Source organism: Oncorhynchus gorbuscha, linkage group LG05, assembly GCF_021184085.1.
Source record: "Oncorhynchus gorbuscha isolate QuinsamMale2020 ecotype Even-year linkage group LG05, OgorEven_v1.0, whole genome shotgun sequence".
In the NCBI taxonomy this organism is placed as follows: Eukaryota; Metazoa; Chordata; class Actinopteri; order Salmoniformes; family Salmonidae; genus Oncorhynchus; species Oncorhynchus gorbuscha.
In genome coordinates this window covers 12525657-12547924 of record NC_060177.1, presented here as the reverse complement: position 1 = coordinate 12547924, position 22268 = coordinate 12525657, and the positions used below count along the sequence as shown (strand labels likewise).

The window sequence follows — 22268 nt, the reverse complement described above, 5'->3', positions numbered from 1 at the left end:
TTCATATTACTGGGTCTGGGTAATTCATATTACTGGACCTGGGTCATTCATATTACTGGACCTGGGTCATTCATATTACTGGACCTGGGTCATATTACTGGACCTGGGTCATTCATATGGGTACTGTACCCTGGCTCATTCATATCACTGGGCCTGGGTCATTCATATTACTGGACCTGGTCTTCATATTACTGGGTAATTCATATTACTGGACCTGGGTCATTCATATTACTGGACCTGGGTCATTCATATTACTGGACCTGGGTCATTCATATTACTGTACCTGGGTCATTCATATCACTGGGCCTGGGTCATTCATATTACTGGGTCTGGGTAATTCATATTACTGGGCCTGGGTCACCTGGGTCATTCATATTACTGGACCTGGGTCATTCATATTACTGGACCTGGGTCATTCATATTACTGGGCCTGGCTCATTCATATTACTGGGCCTGGGTCATTCATATTACTGGGTCTGGGTCATTCATATTACTGGGTCACCTGGGTCATTCATATTACTGGACCTGGGTCATTCATATTACTGGACCTGGGTCATTCATATTACTGGACCTGGGTCATTCATATTACTGGACTGGGCCTGGGTCATTCATATTACTGGGTCTGGGTAATTCATATTACTGGACCTGGGTCATTCATATTACTGGACCTGGGTCATTCATTTACATATTACTGGACCTGGGTCATTCATATTACTGGACCTGGCATTCATTTACTGGGTCTATCACTGGGCCTGGGTGGGTCTGGGTCATTCATATTACTGGGTCTGGGTAATTCATATTACTGGACCTGGGTAATTCATATTACTGGACCTGGGTCATTCATATTACTGGACCTGGGTCATTCATATTACTGGACCTGGGTCATTCATATTACTGGGTCTGGGTAATTCATATTACTGGACCTGGGTCATTCATATTACTAGACCTGGGTCATTCATATTACTGGACCTGGGTCATTCATATTACTGGACCTGGGTCATTCATATTACTGGACCTGGGTCATTCATATTACTGGGACTGGGTAATTCATATTACTGGGCCTGGGTCATTCATATCACTGGGCCTGGGTCATTCATATTACTGTACCTGGGCCATTCTTGTTAATGGGCCTGGCTCATTCATATAACTGGGCCTGGGTCATTCATATTACTGTACCTGGGCCATTCTTGTTAATGGGCCTGGCTCATTCATATAACTGGGCCTGGGTCATTCATATTACTGGGTCTGGGTCATTCATATTACTGGGTCTGGGTCATTCATATCACTGGGTCTGGGTCATTCATATTACTGGGTCTGGGTCATTCATATTACTGGACCTGGGTCATTCATATTACTGGACCTGGGTCATTCATATTACTGGACCTGGGTCATTCATATTACTGGGGTCACCTGGGCCATTCATATTACTACTGGGACCTGGGCCATTCATATTACTGGACCTGGGTCATTCATATTACTGGACCTGGGTCATTCATATTACTGGACCTGGGTCATTCATATTACTGGACCTGGGCCATTCATATTACTTGGCCTGGGTAATTCATATTACTGGGCCTGGGCCATTCATGTTAATGAGCCTGGGTCATTCATATTACTGGACCTGGGTCATTCATATTACTGGACCTGGGCCATTCATATTACTGGACCTGGGCCATTCATATTACTGGATTACTGGACCTGGGTCATTCATATTACTGGACCTGGGTCATTCATATTACTGGACCTGGGTCATTCATATTACTGGACCTGGGCCATTCATATTACTTGGCCTGGGTAATTCATATTACTGGGCCTGGGCCATTCATGTTAATGAGCCTGGGTCATTCATATTACTGGGTCTGGGTCATTCATATTACTGGGTCTGGGTAATTCATATTACTGGGCCTGGGTCATTCATATTACTGGGTCTGGGTAATTCATATTACTGGGTCTGGGTCATTCATATTACTGGGTCTGGGTCATTCATATGACTGGGCCTGGGTAATTCAAATGACCTGGCCTGGGTAATTCATATTACTGGGCCTGGGCCATTCATATTATTGGTCCTGGGTCATTCATATTACTGGGTCTGGGTCATTCATATTCCTGGGTCTGGGTCATTCTTATGACTGGACTTGGGTCATTCATATTACTGGGTCTGGGTCATTCATATTCCTTGGCCTGGGTCAATCATATTACTGGGTCTGGGTCATTCATATTACTGGACCTGGGTCATTCATATTACTGGACCTGGGTCATTCATATTACTGGGTCTGGGTCATTCATACTGGACCTGGATCATTCATATTACTGGACCTGGGTCTTCATATTACTGGGCCATTCATATTACTGTACATATTACTGGACCTGGGTCATTCATATAACTGATTACATCAACAGACAGGCTGGGCTGGGTCATTGGGGCATGGATTACTCAGACTGGGGCTGGTAATTTACATCATTACTGGACCTGGGTCATTCTGATATTACATGACAGGCCTGGGTCATTCATATTACTGTACCTGGGGCTGGGGCATTACTGGTTACATCAACAGACGGGCTGGGGCTGAATACTGGGGGCCTGGGTCATTCATCATTACTGGACCTGGGGCTGAGGTGGATCATTCATATTACTGGACCTGGGGCTCATTCATCATGGGGCTGAGGTGGATACTGGTTATCTGGTCCATTCATATTCCTTGACCTGGGTGATTCATATTACTGGACCTGGGTGATTGTCAACAGACAGGCTGGGGCTGAGGTGGATACTGATTACATCAACAGATGGGCTGGGGCTGAGGTGGATACTGGTTACATCAACAGACAGGCTGGGGCTGAGGTGGATACTGGTTACATCAACAGACAGGCTGGGGCTGAGATGGATACTGATTACATCAACAGACGGGCTGGGGCTGAGGTGGATACTGATTACATCAACAGACGGGCTGGGGCTGAGGTGGATACTGATTACATCAACAGATGGGCTGGGGCTGAGGTGGATACTGGTTACATCAACAGACGGGCTGGGGCTGAGGTGGATACTGATTACATCAACAGACGGGCTGGGGCTGAGGTGGATACTGATTACATCAACAGACGGGCTGGGGCTGAGGTGGATACTGGTTACATCAACAGACAGGGCTGGGGCTGAGGTGGATACTGATTACATCAACAGACAGGCTGGGGCTGAGGTGGATACTGGTTACATCAACAGACAGGCTGGGGCTGAGGTGGATACTGATTACATCAACAGACAGGCTGGGGCTGAGGTGGATACTGATTACATCAACAGACGGGCTGGGGCTGAGGTGGATACTGGTTACATCAACAGACAGGCTGGGCTGAGATGGATACTGATTACATCAACAGACAGGCTGGGCTGAGATGGATACTGATTACATCAACAGACGGGCTGGGGCTGAGGTGGATACTGGTTACATCAACAGACAGGCTGGGCTGAGGTGGATACTGATTACATCAACAGACAGGCTGGGCTGAGGTGGATATTGATTACATCAACAGACAGGCTGGGGCTGAGGTGGATACTGATTACATCAACAGACAGGCTGGGGCTGAGGTGGATACTGATTACATCAACAGACGGGCTGGGGCTGAGGTGGATACTGATTACATCAACAGACAGGCTGGGGCATCAACAGACAGGCTGGGGCATCAACAGACAGGCTGGGGCTGATGGACTGATTACATCAACAGACAGGCTGGGCTGAGGTGGATACTGATTACATCAACAGACAGGCTGGGGCTGAGGTGGATACTGGTTACATCAACAGACAGGCTGGGGCTGAGGTGGATACTGGTTACATCAACAGACAGGCTGGGGCTGAGGTGGATACTGGTTACATCAACAGACAGGCTGGGGCTGAGGTGGATACTGGTTACATCAACAGACAGGCTGGGGCTGAGGTGGATACTGGTTACATCAACAGACAGGCTGGGCTGAGATGGATACTGATTACATCAACAGACAGGCTGGGCTGAGATGGATACTGATTACATCAACAGACGGGCTGGGGCTGAGGTGGATACTGGTTACATCAACAGACAGGCTGGGGCTGAGGTGGATACTGATTACATCAACAGACAGGCTGGGCTGAGGTGGATACTGATTACATCAACAGACAGGCTGGGCAGATGTGGATACTGATTACATCAACAGACAGGCTGGGCTGAGGTGGATACTGATTACATCAACAGACAGGCTGGGCTGAGGTGGATACTGATTACATCAACAGACAGGCTGGGGCTGAGGTGGATACTGATTACATCAACAGACAGGCTGGGCTGAGATGGATACTGATTACATCAACAGACAGGCTGGGGCTGAGGTGGATACTGATTACATCAACAGACAGGCTGGGCTGAGGTGGATACTGATTACATCAACAGACAGGCTGGCTGGAGGTGGATACAGACAGGCTGAGGTGGATACTGATTACATCAACAGACAGGCTGGGCTGAGGTGGATACTGATTACATCAACAGAGGTGGATACTGATTACATCAACAGACAGGCTGGGGCTGAGGTGGATACTGATTACATCAACAGACAGGCTGGGCTGAGGTGGATACTGATTACATCAACAGACAGGCTGGGGCTGAGGTGGATACTGATTACATCAACAGACAGGCTGGGCTGAGGTGGATACTGATTACATCAACAGACAGGCTGGGCTGAGGTGGATATTGATTACATCAACAGACAGGCTGGGGCTGAGGTGGATACTGATTACATCAACAGATAGGCTGGGCTGAGCCCAGTCGCCCAGTGACCACCTATGCTTGAGCAGGCAGCAAGCAGTAGAGCATATTCCATTTCTCGCTCTTAGAAAAGTCTACAGAAGTGGGACCATTCCATTTGTCATGCGCTGCACTACAGGTTCCATTCCATTTCTCATTTACTGTACTGCACAGCAGGGTGTATTCCATTTCCCACTCACAGCACTACACTGAAGGGCCAATTGAATTTCTCACTCTCTACATTTCCTTCTCATCACTGTCTGTACCAGGTGTACATTGCTCCACTTCCACTCCATTTTCCACCTTGTCTACCTCTCCGTACTGCTTCTCTCCATCATGTCTTTTCCTCTGCAGTAGAGGTTTCAGCGAGACATCACAGATGGCTGTTTCTGCATATTAATATTTGATTCTCCTCAGATATGTCCCCAGGGTTGGTGAAATATTAACCACGTTCTGGTGTTATTGAAATCTCATTTCTTTTGAGCCCCAAATCTTTGTACATGGTGTCTGTTCATGTCTTCACCCCTCTCCTCCTTAGCTCTTTGTCAGCCACTGTCTGTGGCGTTGCCTGGCTACCAACCACTGTCACCCCTACATTACTAACTAGTGTTGTGTTTCACGGTTGTACAGCGAGATGCATTACCTGGTATCTCCTCTACCTGGTTGTCACCTCTGTCACCCCTACATTGGTGACAGTATTTGTCTCTCCTCAGAGTTATTCATGTAGTGTTTTCTTATGTGTTACAGCGCGATGCAAAGGGACAGTACCTGTTTGATCTCATCTGTCACCACCTTAACCTGCTGGAGAAGGACTACTTTGGCATCAGATATGTGGACCCAGACAAACAGAGGGTGGGTGGTGTCAACGGACAGGGAGGAGGAGTAACTCCGTCTCTCTCTGTTTATGTCTGTCTATCTCTCTCTCTCTTTCTTTCTGACTGTTTCTCTCTTAACTACCTCTCCCTTGCTGCCACTTTCATACTCTCTCTCCTTTCCTCCCTCTCCACTCTCTTTTTCTCTTCTTTCTTTCTTTCTTTCTCTCACTCTCTTTCCCATGACATCACACACATACCACTGAGCAGGCCATTTCTACAGTTTCTCCCTCTCTTCTCTCTCCTTCTTTCATGTGTGCCTGCAGCAGAGCCCAACCCCGTACTCTACTGCGTCACAGCCTGAGGTTATTACTGTGTGTTAACTCTCTTGTCTGCACAGCCTGATACACACACGCACACCCACACGTGACACCCACGAGCGCTCACACACACAGATCCTATTCCCATTAGGAACAATGATTCTGTGCCGATCAGAATCAGTTCCTCTTCTGTCTCTATCTCAACACTTTCAGAGATGCGAGTGTTGTTGTTGTTGTGAGGAAAAAACATTTGATGGGAGGGAGGGGGATTTACAGAGTGATGGAGAAAAGTGGTAGCACATCTTTCTGCTCATAAATTAACCAGAAGAAGACAGCCATCTGTTGTCAGACAGACAGATTGGACAGGAACTCTGATTGGAGCTGTTGGGTGTTTCTTACTGTGAGTATTGAACTGGACCTTACTTGGAAACATATTCCCTCACCCTGATCTGTGGGAAATGCTTTTGTCAGGTGTACTTTATGTGTAATAAAGCATCATTCTACCTTGACAGACTAATTAGTTACAAGTACACATATAATTATATCAGTCTAAACATTATTATCTATTCTAAACACGAGTGTCCATATCACGTTGTTGAGGAACTGATGCAATAATGTGAAATATATATACACTGCTCAAAAAAATAAAGGGAACACTACAATAACACATCCTAGATCTGAACGAATGAAATATTCTTATTAAATACTTTTTTCTTTACATAGTTGAATGTGCTGACAACAAAATCACACAAAAATTATCAATGGAAATCAAATTTATCAACCCATGAGGGTCTGGATTTGGAGTCACACTCAAAATTAAAGTGGAAAACCACACTACAGGCTGATCCAACTTTGATGTAATGTCCTTAAAACAAGTCAAAATAAGGCTCAGTGGTGTGTGTGTCCTCCACGTGCCTGTATGACCTCACTACAACGCCTGGGCATGCTCCTGGTGAGGTGGCGGGTGGTCTCCTGGGAGATCTCCCAGACCTGGACTAAAGCATCCGCCAACTCCTGGTCAGTATGTGGTGCAATGTGGCGTTGGTGGATGGAGCGAGACATGATGTCCCAGATGTGCTCAATTGGATTCAGGTCTGGGGAACGGGCGGGCCAGTCCATAGCATCAATGCCTTCCTCTTGCAGGAACTGCTGACACACTCCAGCCACATGAGGTCTAGCATTGTCTTGCATTAGGAGGAACCCAGGGCCAACCGCACCAGCATATGGTCTCACAAGGGGTCTGAGGATCTCATCTCGGTACCTAATGGCAGTCAGGCTAGCACATGGAGGGCTGCGCGGCCCCCAAAGAAATGCCATCCCACACCATGACTGACCCACCGCCAAACCGGTCATGCTGGAGGATGTTGCAGGCAGTAGAATGTTCTCCACGGCGTCTCCAGACTCTGTCACGTCTGTCACATGTGCTCAGTGTGAACCTGCTTTCATCTGTGAAGAGCACAGGGCACCAGTGGCGAATTTGCCAATTTTCGTGTTCTCTGGCAAATGCCAAACGTCCTGCACGGTGTTGGGCTGTAAGCACAACCCCCACCTGTTGATGTCGGGCCCTCATACCACCCTCATGGAGTCTGTTTCTGACCGTTTGAGCAGGGCTCTGGCAGTGCTCCTCCTGCTCCTCCTTGCACAAAGGCGGAGGTAGCGGTCCTGCTGCTGGGTTGTTGCCCTCCTACGGCCTCCTCCACTTCTCCTGATGTACTGGCCTGTCTCCTGGTAGCGCCTCCATGCTCTGGACACTACGCTGACAGACACAGCAAACCTTCTTGCCACAGCTCGCATTGATGTGCTATCCTGGATGAGCTGCACTACCTGAGACACTTTTGTGGGTTGTAGACTCCGTCTCATGCTACCACTAGAGTGAAAGCACCACCATCATTCAAAAGTGACCAAAACATCAGCCAGGAAGCATAGGAACTGAGAAGTGGTCTGTGGTCCCCACCTGCAGAACCACTCCTTTATTGGGTGTGTCTTGCTAATTGCCTATAATTTCCACCTGTTGTCTATTCCAATTGCACAACAGCATGTGAAATGTATTGTCAATCAGTGTTGCTTCCTAAGTGGACAGTTTGATTTCACAGAAGTGTGATTGACTTGGAGTTACATTGTGTTGTTTAAGTGTTCCCTTTTTTATTTTTTTGAACAGTGTATTTATATATATATATATATACAAACATTGTATTTAACCTTTCTAGGGCAGGCGTTCCACTAGCGCAATGCTTCTCAATTATTTTCTGTTATTCCCCCCCTAGGAAGAAGTAAACATTTTGCGCACCCCAGCTCTCCGCTGCGACTGTAAATAGTATAATTTGTCTATTAAATTGTTATAAGTACACCTATGCATAACATTGTATCCTTATTAACATTTAAGAAAACAAAAAAGAAAAAAGAAATAAATATAGATCAACTTACAACAAAGAATAACGTTATTAACAGAAAAGAATTAAAGTGCATCAATTTGCATAAAATAAAAAATTCAAACCTTATTTAAACTGTAAACATTTTTTGACCATTTGATACTGAAAAATAAAATTTAATATAATCAATAAATAATAATAAATTCAAATTGATCAGCAACATTAACTCAGGAGCACAATATATGAAACACTTTGACCTATTAAACAAAAATGAATAAAACAATTTGTGCTGATTTTTAAAAAAATCAAAATGAGGAAGTCAGGATTAATGGCTACAATGAGCACGTTTTGTAGAGCACAGCTTTTCGAAGCGGGGTTTGAAGCATGATACTGCAACTCTCAGCTCCTGCTCAATGTTTAGCTGGGACCTGTACTTGGCCTTCAGTGCAGCAATAGCAGAGAAGCCAGTTTCACAAAGATAAGATGTTGCAAAAGGAAGAAGAATGCCCATGGCCCTCTGCCCTAAGAGTGGATACTGCCTCTTTACACTCGGTGTCTGTGATGTGAACCTCTGTCTCAATGTGGAGTCAGACGTCATATCAATGAACTGGTCCTCCTCTGCAGAGCTGAAACCAGTTGAAGCTGGTGCATTGAAAGGATCTCTCACCCAGTCATATTGGGAACTGGTCCTCCTCTGCAGAGCTGAAACCAGTTGAAGCTGATGCATTGAAAGGATCTCTCACCCAGTCATATTGGGAACTGGTCCTCCTCTGCAGAGCTGAAACCAGTTGGAGCTGGTGCATTGAAAGGATCTCTCACCCAGTCATATTGGGAACTGGTCCTCCTCTGCAGAGCTGAAACCAGTTGGAGCTGGTGCATTGAAAGGATCTCTCACCCAGTCATATTGGGAACTGGTCCTCCTCTGCAGAGCTGAAACCAGTTGGAGCTGGTGCATTGAAAGGATCTCTCACCCAGTCATATTGGGAACTGGTCCTCCTCTGCAGAGCTGAAACCAGTTGAAGCTGATGCATTGAAAGGATCTCTCACCCAGTCATATTGGGAACTGGTCCTCCTCTGCAGAGCTGAAACCAGTTGGAGCTGGTGCATTGAAAGGATCTCTCACCCAGTCATATTGGGAACTGGTCCTCCTCTGCAGAGCTGAAACCTGTTGGAGCTGGTGCATTGAAAGGATCTCTCACCCAGTCATATTGGGAACTGGTCCTCCTCTGCAGAGCTGAAACCTGTTGGAGCTGGTGCATTGAAAGGATCTCTCACCCAGTCATATTGGGAACTGGTCCTCCTCTGCAGAGCTTAAACCTGTTGGAGCTGGTGCATTGAAAGGATCTCTCACCCAGTCATATTGGGAACTGTTCCTCCTCTGCAGAGCTGAAACCAGTTGGAGCTGGTGCATTGAAAGGATCTCTCACCCAGTCATATTGGGAACTGGTCCTCCTCTGCAGAGCTGAAACCAGTTGGAGCTGATGCTGTTTTCAGGGAAGTACTTTTTAAAGAATCCCATCAGTGATGAAATATGTTCCTTAATATATGGAATCACTGAGGTGGCATCATAGTCAATAGTGTCAACAAATTCATGCAGGTTCTCGAATGAATCAGTATTTCCTTCAACAAGTCACCTGCCCCACATTGCAAGCGTTCAAGTGAAAAAGCTGATCTTGCCTGTGACCTGAGTTAGTGACCTAGTTCATTTAGCTTTCCAAATATGTCACTCAGGTAGGCCAGTTTTGCCAGGAAGTTCTCATCACAAAATTTTTCCTGCGAGGTCATACTTGTGCTCCTGCTCCGAAAACATTCTTATCTGATCTCTGAGCTCAACAACTCGGGACAATACTTTTCCTCGTGACAGCCACCTTGCTTCACTGTGAAACAGCACTGCTTGATGTCCAGCTCCCATCTCCTCACAGATAGCAGAGAAGAATCTTGTTTTTAGTGGTCTGGTCTTTATAAAATTGACTACACCTACAATGTCAGTCATAACCTGACTTAATTCAGAGGAAAGGTGCCTTGATGCCAGTGCTTCTCTGTATATAACACAGTGTGTCCACTCAGCATTAGGTGAGGCCTTCTTGATGAGAGCCCAAAGTCATTTTCTCATCCCTGCCATGGTCTGTGCACCATCACTGCAAATACCAATGCAGTTCTCCCACTTTAGCCCATTCTCAGTCAAGAAGCAGTCCAGCATTTTGAATAGCTCTTCAGCTGTGGCTCTGTCTCAGACATATTTACAAAAAAGTAGATCCTCACACAGGGAGTTTGTCATGTCAAAACGTACATAAGAGATAAACAAACAGTCTTTGTTGCTGTCAGTTGCTTCATCGAACTGTAAGGCGAAATGTTTGTCTTTTAGTTTATCTACCAGCTGTTCTTTAAGATCGTTAGCAATGTCATTTATACGTCTGGCGACAGGGTCATTGGACAGAGGGATAGTTGTTATTTTTGCAGTACTTGCATCATCCAGCATGACAGAGACCAGGTCTAATGCTGCAGGCAGTATCAGCTCCTCTGCTATGGAGTGGGGGTTGTTGCACTGAGCAATTTGGTACGCCACCTTATATGATGCTAACAGTGCTCGCTGGTTTACTGAAGTAGCATTCACAAAGCGGGACGATTGTTGGCAATAAGTTTTCGCTGAAAAAAACTCAAGCGGCTTATCAGCGTGATTGGGGTGTAATGTTTTTAAGTGACGCCTTAATGTATTTGGCTTCATGCTGTCTGCTGCCAACATTTTTAGACACAGTAAACATACCGGTCTTTCCTCGTCTTCCACCGTAGTCACAGTGAAGCCAAGCGCTACATACGCTTCGTCATATTTCCTTGTCTTAGCTTTCGGGAGACTTACGGCTGTCTCATTATCTCCGTTTCTCTCCACCTTTCTTTTCATCCCTGTTAAATATTTTTCCATGGTGTCTCTTAAGGGTTTGTTATCTCCACTTTATATCACCTGCTCTGTGCTGTGTGCTCTTGTTCGGTGCAAAATAACCCTATTCCCTGCGTGTTCCCCGGGGTCACACGCGCCCCCCCTGGCATCGCTCCGAGCCCCCACAGGGGGGCGCCCCCCACTATTTGAGAAGGACTGCGCCAGCGGAACCCCTCGACAACATTCAGGCAGGGTGCTAAATAAAAATATATTTTTTTATATATGCCATTTTAGCAGACGCTTTTATCCAAAGCGACTTACAGTCATGTGTGCATACATTCTACGTACATTACATTCTACGTATGGGTGGTCCCGGGGATCGAACCCACTACCCTGGCGTTACAAACGCCATGCTCTACCAACTGAGCTACAGAAGGACCATGTAAATATGTAACTTTCACACATTATCAGGTCCAGTAAAACAAATTAAAGATAAACTTCTTATTAATCTACCCATCGTGTCCAATTTCAAAAAGGCTTTACAGCGAAAACACAACATATGATTATGTTAGGTCAGAGCAAGTCAAGACATTTTTGATGATCTTCATCAGATGACACTCATAGGACATCATGTTACACAATACATGTATGTTTTGTTCGATAATGTGCATATTTATATCCAAAAATCTCAGAGCGTTACGTGCAGTAATGTTTTGATTCCAAAACATCTGGTGATTTTGCAGAAATACTCATAAAAAACATTGATAAAAGATACAAGTGTTATTCGCAGAATTAAAGATAGACTTCTCCTTAATGCAACCGCTGTGTCAGATTTCAAAAAAACTTTACGGAAAAAGCATAATCTGAGTACGGTGCTCAGAGTCCCATCCAGCCAAAGAAATATCCGCCATGTTGGAGTCAATAGAAGTTAGAAATAACATTGTAAATACTCACTTACCTTTGATGATCATCATCAGAATGCACTCCCAGGAATCACAGTTCGACAATAAATGACTTATTTGTTCCATAATGGTCCATAAAGTCCATCATAGCCACTTGTTGTTAGCGTGTTCAGCCCAGTAATCCATTTTCATGAGGCGCGAGCACTACGTCCAGACACAAACTCAAAGTTCTGTTACAGGTCGTAGAAACAAGTCAAACGATGTATGGAATCAATCTTTAGCATGTTTTTAACATAAATCATCAATAAGGTTCCAACCGGGGAATACCATTGTCTGGAGAAAAGCACTGGAACGAGAGCTAAATCTATCGGGACCGCGCGTCACGAGCCTGAGACACTCTGCCAGACTCATGACTCATTCAGCTCCCATTCCCCCCTCCTTTGTAGCAGAAGCCTGAAACAAGTTTCTAAAGACGGTTGACATCTAGTGGAAGCCTTAGGAAGTGCAACTTGACCCCATAGACACTGTGTATTCGGTAGGCCAAGCTTTGAAAAACTACAAACCTCAGATTTCCCACATCCTGGTTGGATTTTTCCTGCCATATGAGTTCTGTTATACTCACATACATCATTCAAACAGTTTTAGAAACGTCAGAGTGTTTTCTATCCAATACTAATAATAATATGGATATATTCGCATCTGGGACTGAGTAGGAGGCAGTTAACTCTGGGCACGCTATTCATCCAAAAGTGAAAATGCTGCCCCCTATCCCAAAAAGGTTAACCTTTATTAAACTAGGCAAGTCAGTTACCGCAAGTCGCAAAAGAAAACAGGAGCTGCCTCCACTAATCCAGCACCATTTCACTTTGAACATTTCACCATCATCAAATCACCTATGCTTAGTTTAACACAGTGACAACTAAAATATACCAAACACAAATGAGTCCAATCAACGTACGCTAAATATGATATGGCTGTTCTGATTTCTCTCTCTGTGTCTGTGTGTGTCTGTGTCTGTGTCTCTGTGTGGGTGTCTGTGTCTCTCTCTCTGTGTGTGTGTGTGTGTGTGTGTGTGTGTGTGTGTGTGTGTGTGTGTGTGTGTGTGTGTGTGTGTGTGTGTGTGTGTGTGTGTGTGTGTGTGTGTGTGTGTGCGTGCGTGCGTGCGTGCGTGCGTGCGTGCGTGCGTGCGTGCGTGCGTGCGTGCGTGCGTGCGTGCGTGCGTGTGTGCGTGTGTGTGTGTGTGCATCCGTGCAAGTAGAGAAAACATGTTGACTCACCCTACTTGTAGAGGAACACTAATTCCATCCTCCTCTCTTTCATGTTGATGAGATGTTTTATTTTTTGTTGTCCTAGGCTACCTGGCTAAAATGCTTTCTCACGAGCGTAACTTCCTTTCATGGGCAATGTTAGCTAGTTAACATTAGCCTTCTACATTAGCCTAGCTACACATTTCACTTCCATTCTCTCAGATCAGGTTACCATATGTGAATATATGGTTGGATCAGAATCGCCAGCATTGGCCAGTACAGAGAATTAAGTAAAACCACAACTCCAAATCCCTGTCTCCATCCATGGATAATTTAGGAAAGGGCCCATTTTTAGCTAGCTAGCCACCGGAGGACAACAACATGAGCTGCAACAATTCAAGTTATTTCTGTCTATGACGTATTGCTCTCGTGATGTGATTGGAGTGAAGCCAAATCCAAACTGGCTTCCCTTGACACATTTTTTTGGTGCACCAGGATCATTTACAGTTGAGCTTACTCAGGTTATTTCAATGCTGAGTGGCTATTATTTTATACATTTTTATGAATGGAAGCCAAATGCTTGCTGGCTTCCCTTGCATTCAACCCTACAGGTGGCAACAATGTATATATATATATATATATATTTATTTATCAATATTTTGGGGAAGCCTGGCTTCTCTTGGCATCCATACACATACACACCACTGCTGCCTTCCTCAGTCAGAGTCAGAGTACTTAACCCAGTCTATATTCACTGTCAGTCTCTTCTATACACCTTTCAGATTGGCAGGTAGTTAGAGCAGTGTTTCAGGATTTGATAGAAGGACTGTAGTGAGGGTATATGAGGCTTTGACAGACACAACTCTGTCACAGTCTTATCAGTGAAGCACTCAACCAAGCCCTCCTCTCCAGAGCAGAACCTTGAGGCCAGGGGAGAGACAGGTGAAGTATGGGAGATATGATTAACATCAACAAACTAGGCCAGTATCACTGGTGTAGTGTCTTACCCTCCCCACTCATTTAATGTATTCCATTTTTCATTCAACTTTTATTCATACAGATTAATTGAGACAACATCTGTTCAATTCACCAGAGATATTTTTTCTCCTCCAAATGGTTATGAGCTGACAGACAACAAGCGTTTCTCTGACTGTCCTTCCTCTAAAGCACTTTCCTTGCTTTCATCTTTATAAGAGTCACTGGGTAAGAGAGAGAGGGGGGATGTGAAGGAGAGAGAGAGAGAGAGAGAGAGAGAGAGAGAGAGAGAGAGAGAGAGAGAGAGAGAGAGAGAGAGAGAGAGAGAGAGAGAGAGAGGATATAAACTTCAGTGAGGTAGAGAGAACACAGCGTTAGGATGGTCAGTGGAGTTCTGTTCTAGAATGTCCTCCAGCTCTAGACAATAAGTCAGAATGCACAACTACAGAGCAATCAGACCACGTAGTCTGTCACTAATGTCTAGAGTAGAGGCAGAGGGATAGCAGTCAGGTATTTAGCGCCTAGAAAACACCGTTTTTGACTGCTTTGTTTTATTTATGTCTTTCAGCACTGGTTGGGGTTTACAAAATGTATTGCCAAACAAATGAAATGTAAGTACATGAATGCATGACCATGTATGACTATTGAAGTATGCATGATGATATGCAGTTTCAAATTTGATTGGGTGATTAAATCGTTGGCAGTTACTACTAGTTAGGTCACAGTAACTACTAGAAAAAGCCTCTGTTCTAACATGTGACCTCTCCCCCCAGCCCAGCCTCCATTCACGATGTGTTTACGTGTCAAGTTTTACCCTCCTGACCCGGCTGCCCTGAAAGAGGAAATCACAAGGTAAGAGACTAGAGACAGTCTGACAGGCAGAATGGAGTGGGCTTATAATAGAGGAGACTAGGCTGCCAGGCATGCACTGCTGTCAACCCAACTCGGAGGGAGGGAGGGAGGGAGGGAGGGAGGGAGGGAGGGAGGGAGGGAGGGAGGGAGGGAGGGAGGGAGGGAGGGAGGGAGAGAGAGAGAGAGAGAGAGAGAGAGAGAGAGAGAGAGGGAGGGAGGGAGGGAGGGAGGGAGGGATAGGTGGTAGGAAAAGAGAGTGTGGATTTTGCCTACCGTGGGTGCAATAGATTGAAAGAATTGGTTTGGTCCAAATGGTCCAAATTACATTAGATTCTTCCAACTGTGGGCAATCACTCACTCTCTTTCATCTGATTGAAACTTCTCATGTTGATGCTGAATTTTACACACATCTAGAATATCTGTAGACTACAGGCATGAAGAAGTGAGCACAGAAGTGAGCACAAGCTGATTTTAGGGGTATCAAAACCCTACAGTGAATCCGTTTGTAGAAGGAATTAGACCAGATAACACTTTCTTTAAGCTGCATTGTCAGGTCACCCTGCCTGCACAAAGTGGTACTCTATCTCTGACAATCAAACTACGGTGTAGAGGAGGAAAGAGGGAGGAGGAAAGAGGGAGGAGGAAGGAGGGAGGAGGAGGAGGGAAGAGGAAGGCAGAACGACTGCCTTCCTCACACCTCACCTAGTTAGTCTGTGTCCAAATGGCATCCTATTCCCTATGTAGTGCACTAAGACCAGAGCCTGGTCAAACGTAGTGCACTATATAGGGAATAGGGTGCCAATAGGGTGTGTCATGACTGTCCTGACCCGGTCAGGTTGCAGGAGACCACAACCCTACAGATTATCTCTCAACCCCAACAGAGGAGGAGAGGTCTAGGGGTCTGAAGATGTGGGGTGTTTTATGACCCCTCACGCCCCTGGTAAATCTCAGGCCACAGACAAATTCCTTTGTCCTGTTACTATGGAGAACCAGCCTCAGAACATTAAACATGAAATAAAGGGACTTTGGAACAATGGTTTCCGTCAGCCACAATGGTGGTCATGACGATAGATGGAATATGAAAATGTATGTCATTTTTGTTTTGTTATTAAAGGTTAATAGATTAAGTTATTTCGAAAACATTGTAATGTGAAGACTTTTCCTAGTATATGTTTGATGTTTATACATTGTACGTTGTATGGAAAATATCCAAATCAAAGAGAATGTTTTGGGGAAGGTGAAATGTTAAGTTAGTCGTCTAAAATTGGATTTGAATCAAATCTAGACCTTGCCTCATTAACTTGGTACGCCCAGAGAATTGCCCTAAAGGCGGCTATGCCCACTTCTGACCCAAGGGTATAAAACCTGTGAGTATAGAATGTACGACAAGACTACGTGACCCCAGCTGCAGCAAGGTCTAAAAAGTCAACGAACCAAGAACGCAACGCAAGTTTGAGGACAAGAAATCATTTTCTACCCAAGCTATGGATGAGTAGCTGTGTCTAAGCGAGTGAATTCAAGTCGAACCACCTAGCCTCCATCTCCCATCGAATCGTGGTATCTAAAGGGTTTCATTCCTATGCTGTGATCTCTGAGCTACAGAGCTGTATGTCCTCAGAAGACCCCTTCCAGAGCAAAGGGTGAGGGAACAGACTCCTAAGCCAAAAAGGACACTGACATCGGGAGGACCCTCAGAGAGGTGTGCCGGAGTAGTGCGGCATCGAACAGCTGAAGGCCTACACAGAGAATCCTCGGAGATCATCCCCACGTAATTACATCATTATATTCTGACCCATAAGAGCGGCAGCTTGGGGCAAGGCTAGGGTTAGAATAGCAAAGCTGACAAATTCACCCAAATGTATATTTCTCTTGGGTACGTTCTTTCTCTCTCTCTATTGAAATCCCCATCGTGGGTAACGCGCCATAGTGTGTTGGGCCGTTATACTAAGTTCTAATCAATGGCCTATGATGTGTTTTGTCTATGTGTATCTTTAATCATAATTTTAGCTTTTTAGTAAATAAATATTCAACTAAGATTGGTGTGGTATGAATTCATTGGTGAGACCCGGGTCCGTGCAGATTCACGGGCTATACGACGGTCAGAACGAGATTGGTAGAGGCAACTGGTTAATTAGCGGCTGTTGTAAAATCGAAATTCTGATTTTCTTTGAGTTCATTTGGGAAATAGAAACTCAATAGAAACTTGTTTTCTCATGGTGCCCCAGGTTAATGAGTTAATCATTGCTTGATTCAGTTAATCACGCAATTAGAAACTTGAATCATTCGATGAACAACAGTAGTCACATTAACTAATACAACGTCACGACAGGTGTCATCATACAATCTATCCCCTTTCACTTTCCACTGCTTGTCTCATAACCCCAGTCAGCGCTAGGGAGGGAGAGAACCACTTCCCAATCCTCCACCATCTGGTGACGCTGCCAGCAGCACCCTCTGTAAAGACTAGACACACACACACTCACTCACTCACATACACACACACACACACACACACACACACACACACACACACACACACACACACACACACACACACACACACACACACACACACACACACACACACACACACACACACACACACACACACACACACACACACACACACACACACACACACACACACACACACACACACACACACACACACACTTATGACATTTTGCTGTATGATTAATAATGGTATTTATTGCGTTACTGCTCAAATCAAATCTGCTCTTAGAGAAGATAAGCCACTGGTGTGTGAAATTAATGCTGGGTAAGATATTCTGAAATGTGCGTTTTCTTGGGCTGCAGTCTGAGGCAACTTGATCTCGCATGAAACTTTCACATGAATTGCAAGAGCCTGAATGACAATCACATTCTCAACCAGAAGTCTGAAGGAGGACTCTCCATGGACCACAGCTAAACTGATCTGTAAACCCAAAACCACATCTCTTGTGTGCTGGCCAAGTAACAGTCTGTCACAGAAGACTACAATTAAACCAGTAGATCACAAGGAGTTAATTATAACTCAAATCATAAATAAATCACAGATGATATGTGAAATCATAAAGGACAGATCCAGGGTGAAAGATAATCATCACATATCCACTCAGATCCATTCAGATCATAAGTCATCCTCCTCTTCAAACAGATGTTACTGCAGTGTAGGGGGTAAGGATGTGGTTAACAGAGCAAGTTCTGAATGAGACTAGACCGGGTTATTTATTAATGATGGGGAGATGGGAACTAAAAGCCTGGTGTGAATCCAAAATGTCCCCCTATTCTCTATAAAGTGCACTGCTTTTGGTCAGAGCCCTGGTCAAAAGTAGTCCACTAGTTAGGGGACACGGTGCCATTTGGGACATAGACTAATTTTCCATATATTTATTAGCTAGAGGGTAAAGTATGTTGCACCAGGCGAAGTCAGCAGCACTCTGCAGGGAGGAGAAGATGTGAAGGCAGAGTATAGAGTTGTGACCTATCTGACTTTACGTGTTCAGGTCTCAGGCAAGGTTAGGCTACTCATCACGCAAACAAGCTTGGGTCACAGAATTAAACCTCTATTGTATTACTTTCATCTCCTAGTGGGGCAAAGGGCCTATGTTGCATAGAGCCACTATATTTCTTATGCTGCTAACCTGGTAAACCTGCTGAATGCTGATATTCCTGCACCAAAACATCCCTGACAACGGCTCTTTTCCGCTCATGTCTTAACACACCTGGACACATGGAGTTGCCTGTCGACAGTTTTATCTCTTGTGCCGTTTACTTTCCAGCAGGATTCCAACCTATTTGACATTGAATTGGAGAGGAAGCCTTCTCCGTGTGCAGGTGTTTTGTCATCCTGTGTAGAACGACCCAGTAGCAACCAGGGGACTGTTTGTTTGACTCAAACTAGTAGAAGTGGAAAAGTTATTTCATCATCCTGCTTTCTAGAAGCAGTGAAAGTGAGAGAATTCTCTCATCTCCTCAACCTGAGAGATAAAAGGTTCCAATTAACAGAAGGGCCAGATAAGGTGAAGTCCCCTCTGTGTTGGGCGGTGGAAGTGGCTGTGCTTTAGCTGGGTATGGAATGGTCTCCTGGGCCCTGTAGGCTAGAGGCAGGAAGGAGCAGAGACGGACTCAGAGAGACACGCCATTACTCGCCTCAGGCCTTCCTTTACCAAACACTCTCCTCTACAAACCCTTTCCAAACAACCAACAAACGAACAAAGAGTTAAGTGAAGAACATCGTCTGGGAATTTAAGATCAGGGCTCTCTTGGGCCGTCTGTATGACCCACTCATCCCTTTAAATGGAGCTACAAATGGAATGAAAGAAATGAGAAACAAATCATTTAGGTTCAGTACATCTCTTTGCTTGTTTGGAATGGACTAAAAAACACAGTGTTTCTGATGTTCCTTTGCAGATATCTAGTCTTCCTACAGATCAAGAGAGATCTGTACCATGGTCGTCTCCTGTGTAAGACGTCGGATGCTGCCATGTTGGCTGCCTACATACTACAAGGTAAATGGACCACAGCAAACCCATGTATTTCTTGCCTATTTTTTTATTTAACATTTATTTAACTATTAGTGTCAGTTAAAGAACAAATTCTTATTTACATTGACGGCCTACCAAAAGGCAAAAGGCCTCTTACGGGGGCCTGGGATATTTTTAAATATTTAAATACAATATAAATATAGGACAAAACACACATCACAACACTACATAAAGAGAAACCTAAGACAACAACATAGCAAGGCAGCAACTCATATGACAACACAGCATGGTAGCAACACAACATAAAAACATTTACATTTAACATGGTACAAACATTATTGGGCACGGTCAACGGCACAAAGGTCAAAAAGGTAGAGACAACAATACATTACACAAAGCAGCCACAACTGTCAGTAAGAGTGTCCATGATTGAGTCTTTGAATGAAGAAATTGAGATGAAACTGTCCAGTTTGAGTGTTTGTTGCAGCTTGTTCCAGTCGCTAGCAGCAGCGAACTGAAAAGAAGAGCGACCCAGGGATGTGTGTGCTTTGGGGACCTTTAACAGAATGTGACTGGCAGAACGGGTGTTGTATGTGGAGGATGAGGGCTGCAGTAGATATCTCAGACAGGGGGGAGTGAGGCCTAAGAGGGTTTTATAAAGGTGTTTGTTATAAGACTTCATGGAAAAATACCACTGTCACCTACTGTTTTCATTGTGATGTGAGTGTGTGAGTTGAGGTAGTGTGGTGGAGGTATAGGTCTAAAGCTCAGACTGTAGCCTCCAACACTGTGGCAGCATCCTCATTGGCATTCAGGCAGCTGATTTAAGGATTAGCTCTCCCGCTCCCCTGCCACACAGAGACAAGGCCACCATTGTCTGATTGTCTGGGCCTGGCTCTTACAGAATCTCAGGGCTACATGAAAGAACAGCAGTAGAAGAGCCTGGTTAACCTATAGCAGAGATATAGAAGAGAAGCTCTGACGGCATGTACCATGACTACAATAGATGTGGTTTATAACAGCCAGGTTAACCTATAGCAGAGATATAGAAGAGAAGCTCTGACAGCATGTACCATGACTACAATAGATGTGGTTTATAACAGCCAGGTTAACCTATAGCAGAGATATAGAAGATAAACTCTGACGGCATGTACCATGACTACAATAGATGTGGTTTATAACAGCCAGGTTAACCTATAGCAGAGATATAGAAGAGAAGCTCTGACGGCATGTACCATGACTACAATAGATGTGGTTTATAACAGCCAGGTTAACCTATAGCAGAGATATATAGAAGAGAAGCTCTGACGGCATGTACCATGACTACAATAGATGTGGTTTATAACAGCCAGGTTAACCTATAGCAGAGATATAGAAGAGACGCTCTGACGGCATGTACCATGACTACAATAGATGTGGTTTATAACAGCCAGGTTAACCTATAGCAGAGATATAGAAGAGAAGCTCTGACGGCATGTACCATGACTACAATAGATGTGGTTTATAACAGCCAGGTTAACATATAGCAGAGATATAGAAGAGAAGCTCTGATGGCATGTACCATGACTACAATAGATGTGGTTTATAACAGCCAGGTTAACCTATAGCAGAGATATAGAAGAGAAGCTCTGACGGCATGTACCATGACTACAATAGATGTGGTTTATAACAGCCTGGTTAACCTATAGCAGAGATATAGAAGAGAAGCTCTGACAGCATGTACCATGACTACAATAGATGTGGTTTATAACAGCCAGGTTAACCTATAGCAGAGATATAGAAGAGACGCTCTGACAGCATGTACCGTGACTACAATAGATGTGGTTTATAACAGCCAGGTCACCATGCTTTATGTCATATGGGTTACATAGGTCTTCCCTGTAATGTGTTTGTGTGTGTTGCAGACATCACAGGTAATGTTTCTGTTGTCTCCTGTGTTCTCCATCCTCCCCCAGCTGAGGTTGGTGACTATGACCCTGGAAAGCATCCTGAGGGCTACAGCTCTAAGTTCCAGTTCTTCCCTAAACACTCAGAGAAGCTGGAGAGACGCATCTCTGACATCCACAAGACAGAACTAATGTAAGGTGACACCTGTCAAACACCTCATTGTGATTTTATTTGACACATAGTTCAGAGATATAGAAGAGACTACAGGGGTGGCAGGGTAGCCTAGTGGTTAGAGCGTTGGACTAGTAACCGAAAGGTTGCAAATTCGAATCCCCGAGCTGACAAGGTACAAATCTGTCGTTCTACCCCTGAACAGGCAGTTAACTCACTGTTCCTAGGCCGTCATTGAAAATAAGAATTTGTTCTTAACTGACTTCTCTCGTAATATAAAGGTAAAATAAAGGTAAAATAAAATGTTTAAAAAAAACCTCAGTCTCTGTCTGTAGTCTCCATGCACACCTGATTCTGAACATAGACATCATCCATCCCACTAGCCTCTTTCTCTCTCTCTCTCTCTCTCTCTCTCTACCAGGTGATTATGATATTTGACATAGCGCTTGTAATTTAATATAGTGTCATCATCAGCATGATGATTGTGGACCTAACTTGATACAAGATCATCCTATCTCTCCTAGATAGAATGTTACAGCCATGATGAAAATAGATATATTTATGAGATACATTATGCATGACCCTAGCTTAGCCGTAGATATGCAATTTCATA

General features: G+C 44.6%; 1 protein-coding gene across 1 annotated transcript in view; it reads left to right on the top strand.

The window, feature by feature from the left end:
* LOC124035532 (FERM domain-containing protein 5-like) overlaps positions 1-22268 on the top strand; it is a 135539-nt gene that overhangs the window by 102425 nt on the left and 10846 nt on the right. The window contains exons 2-6 of the mRNA XM_046348990.1: positions 5506-5610; positions 14827-14869; positions 15032-15110; positions 19524-19621; positions 21553-21676. Of these exons, the coding sequence (XP_046204946.1) occupies positions 5506-5610; positions 14827-14869; positions 15032-15110; positions 19524-19621; positions 21553-21676 (449 nt within the window). The remainder of the gene's footprint in view (positions 1-5505; positions 5611-14826; positions 14870-15031; positions 15111-19523; positions 19622-21552; positions 21677-22268) is intronic.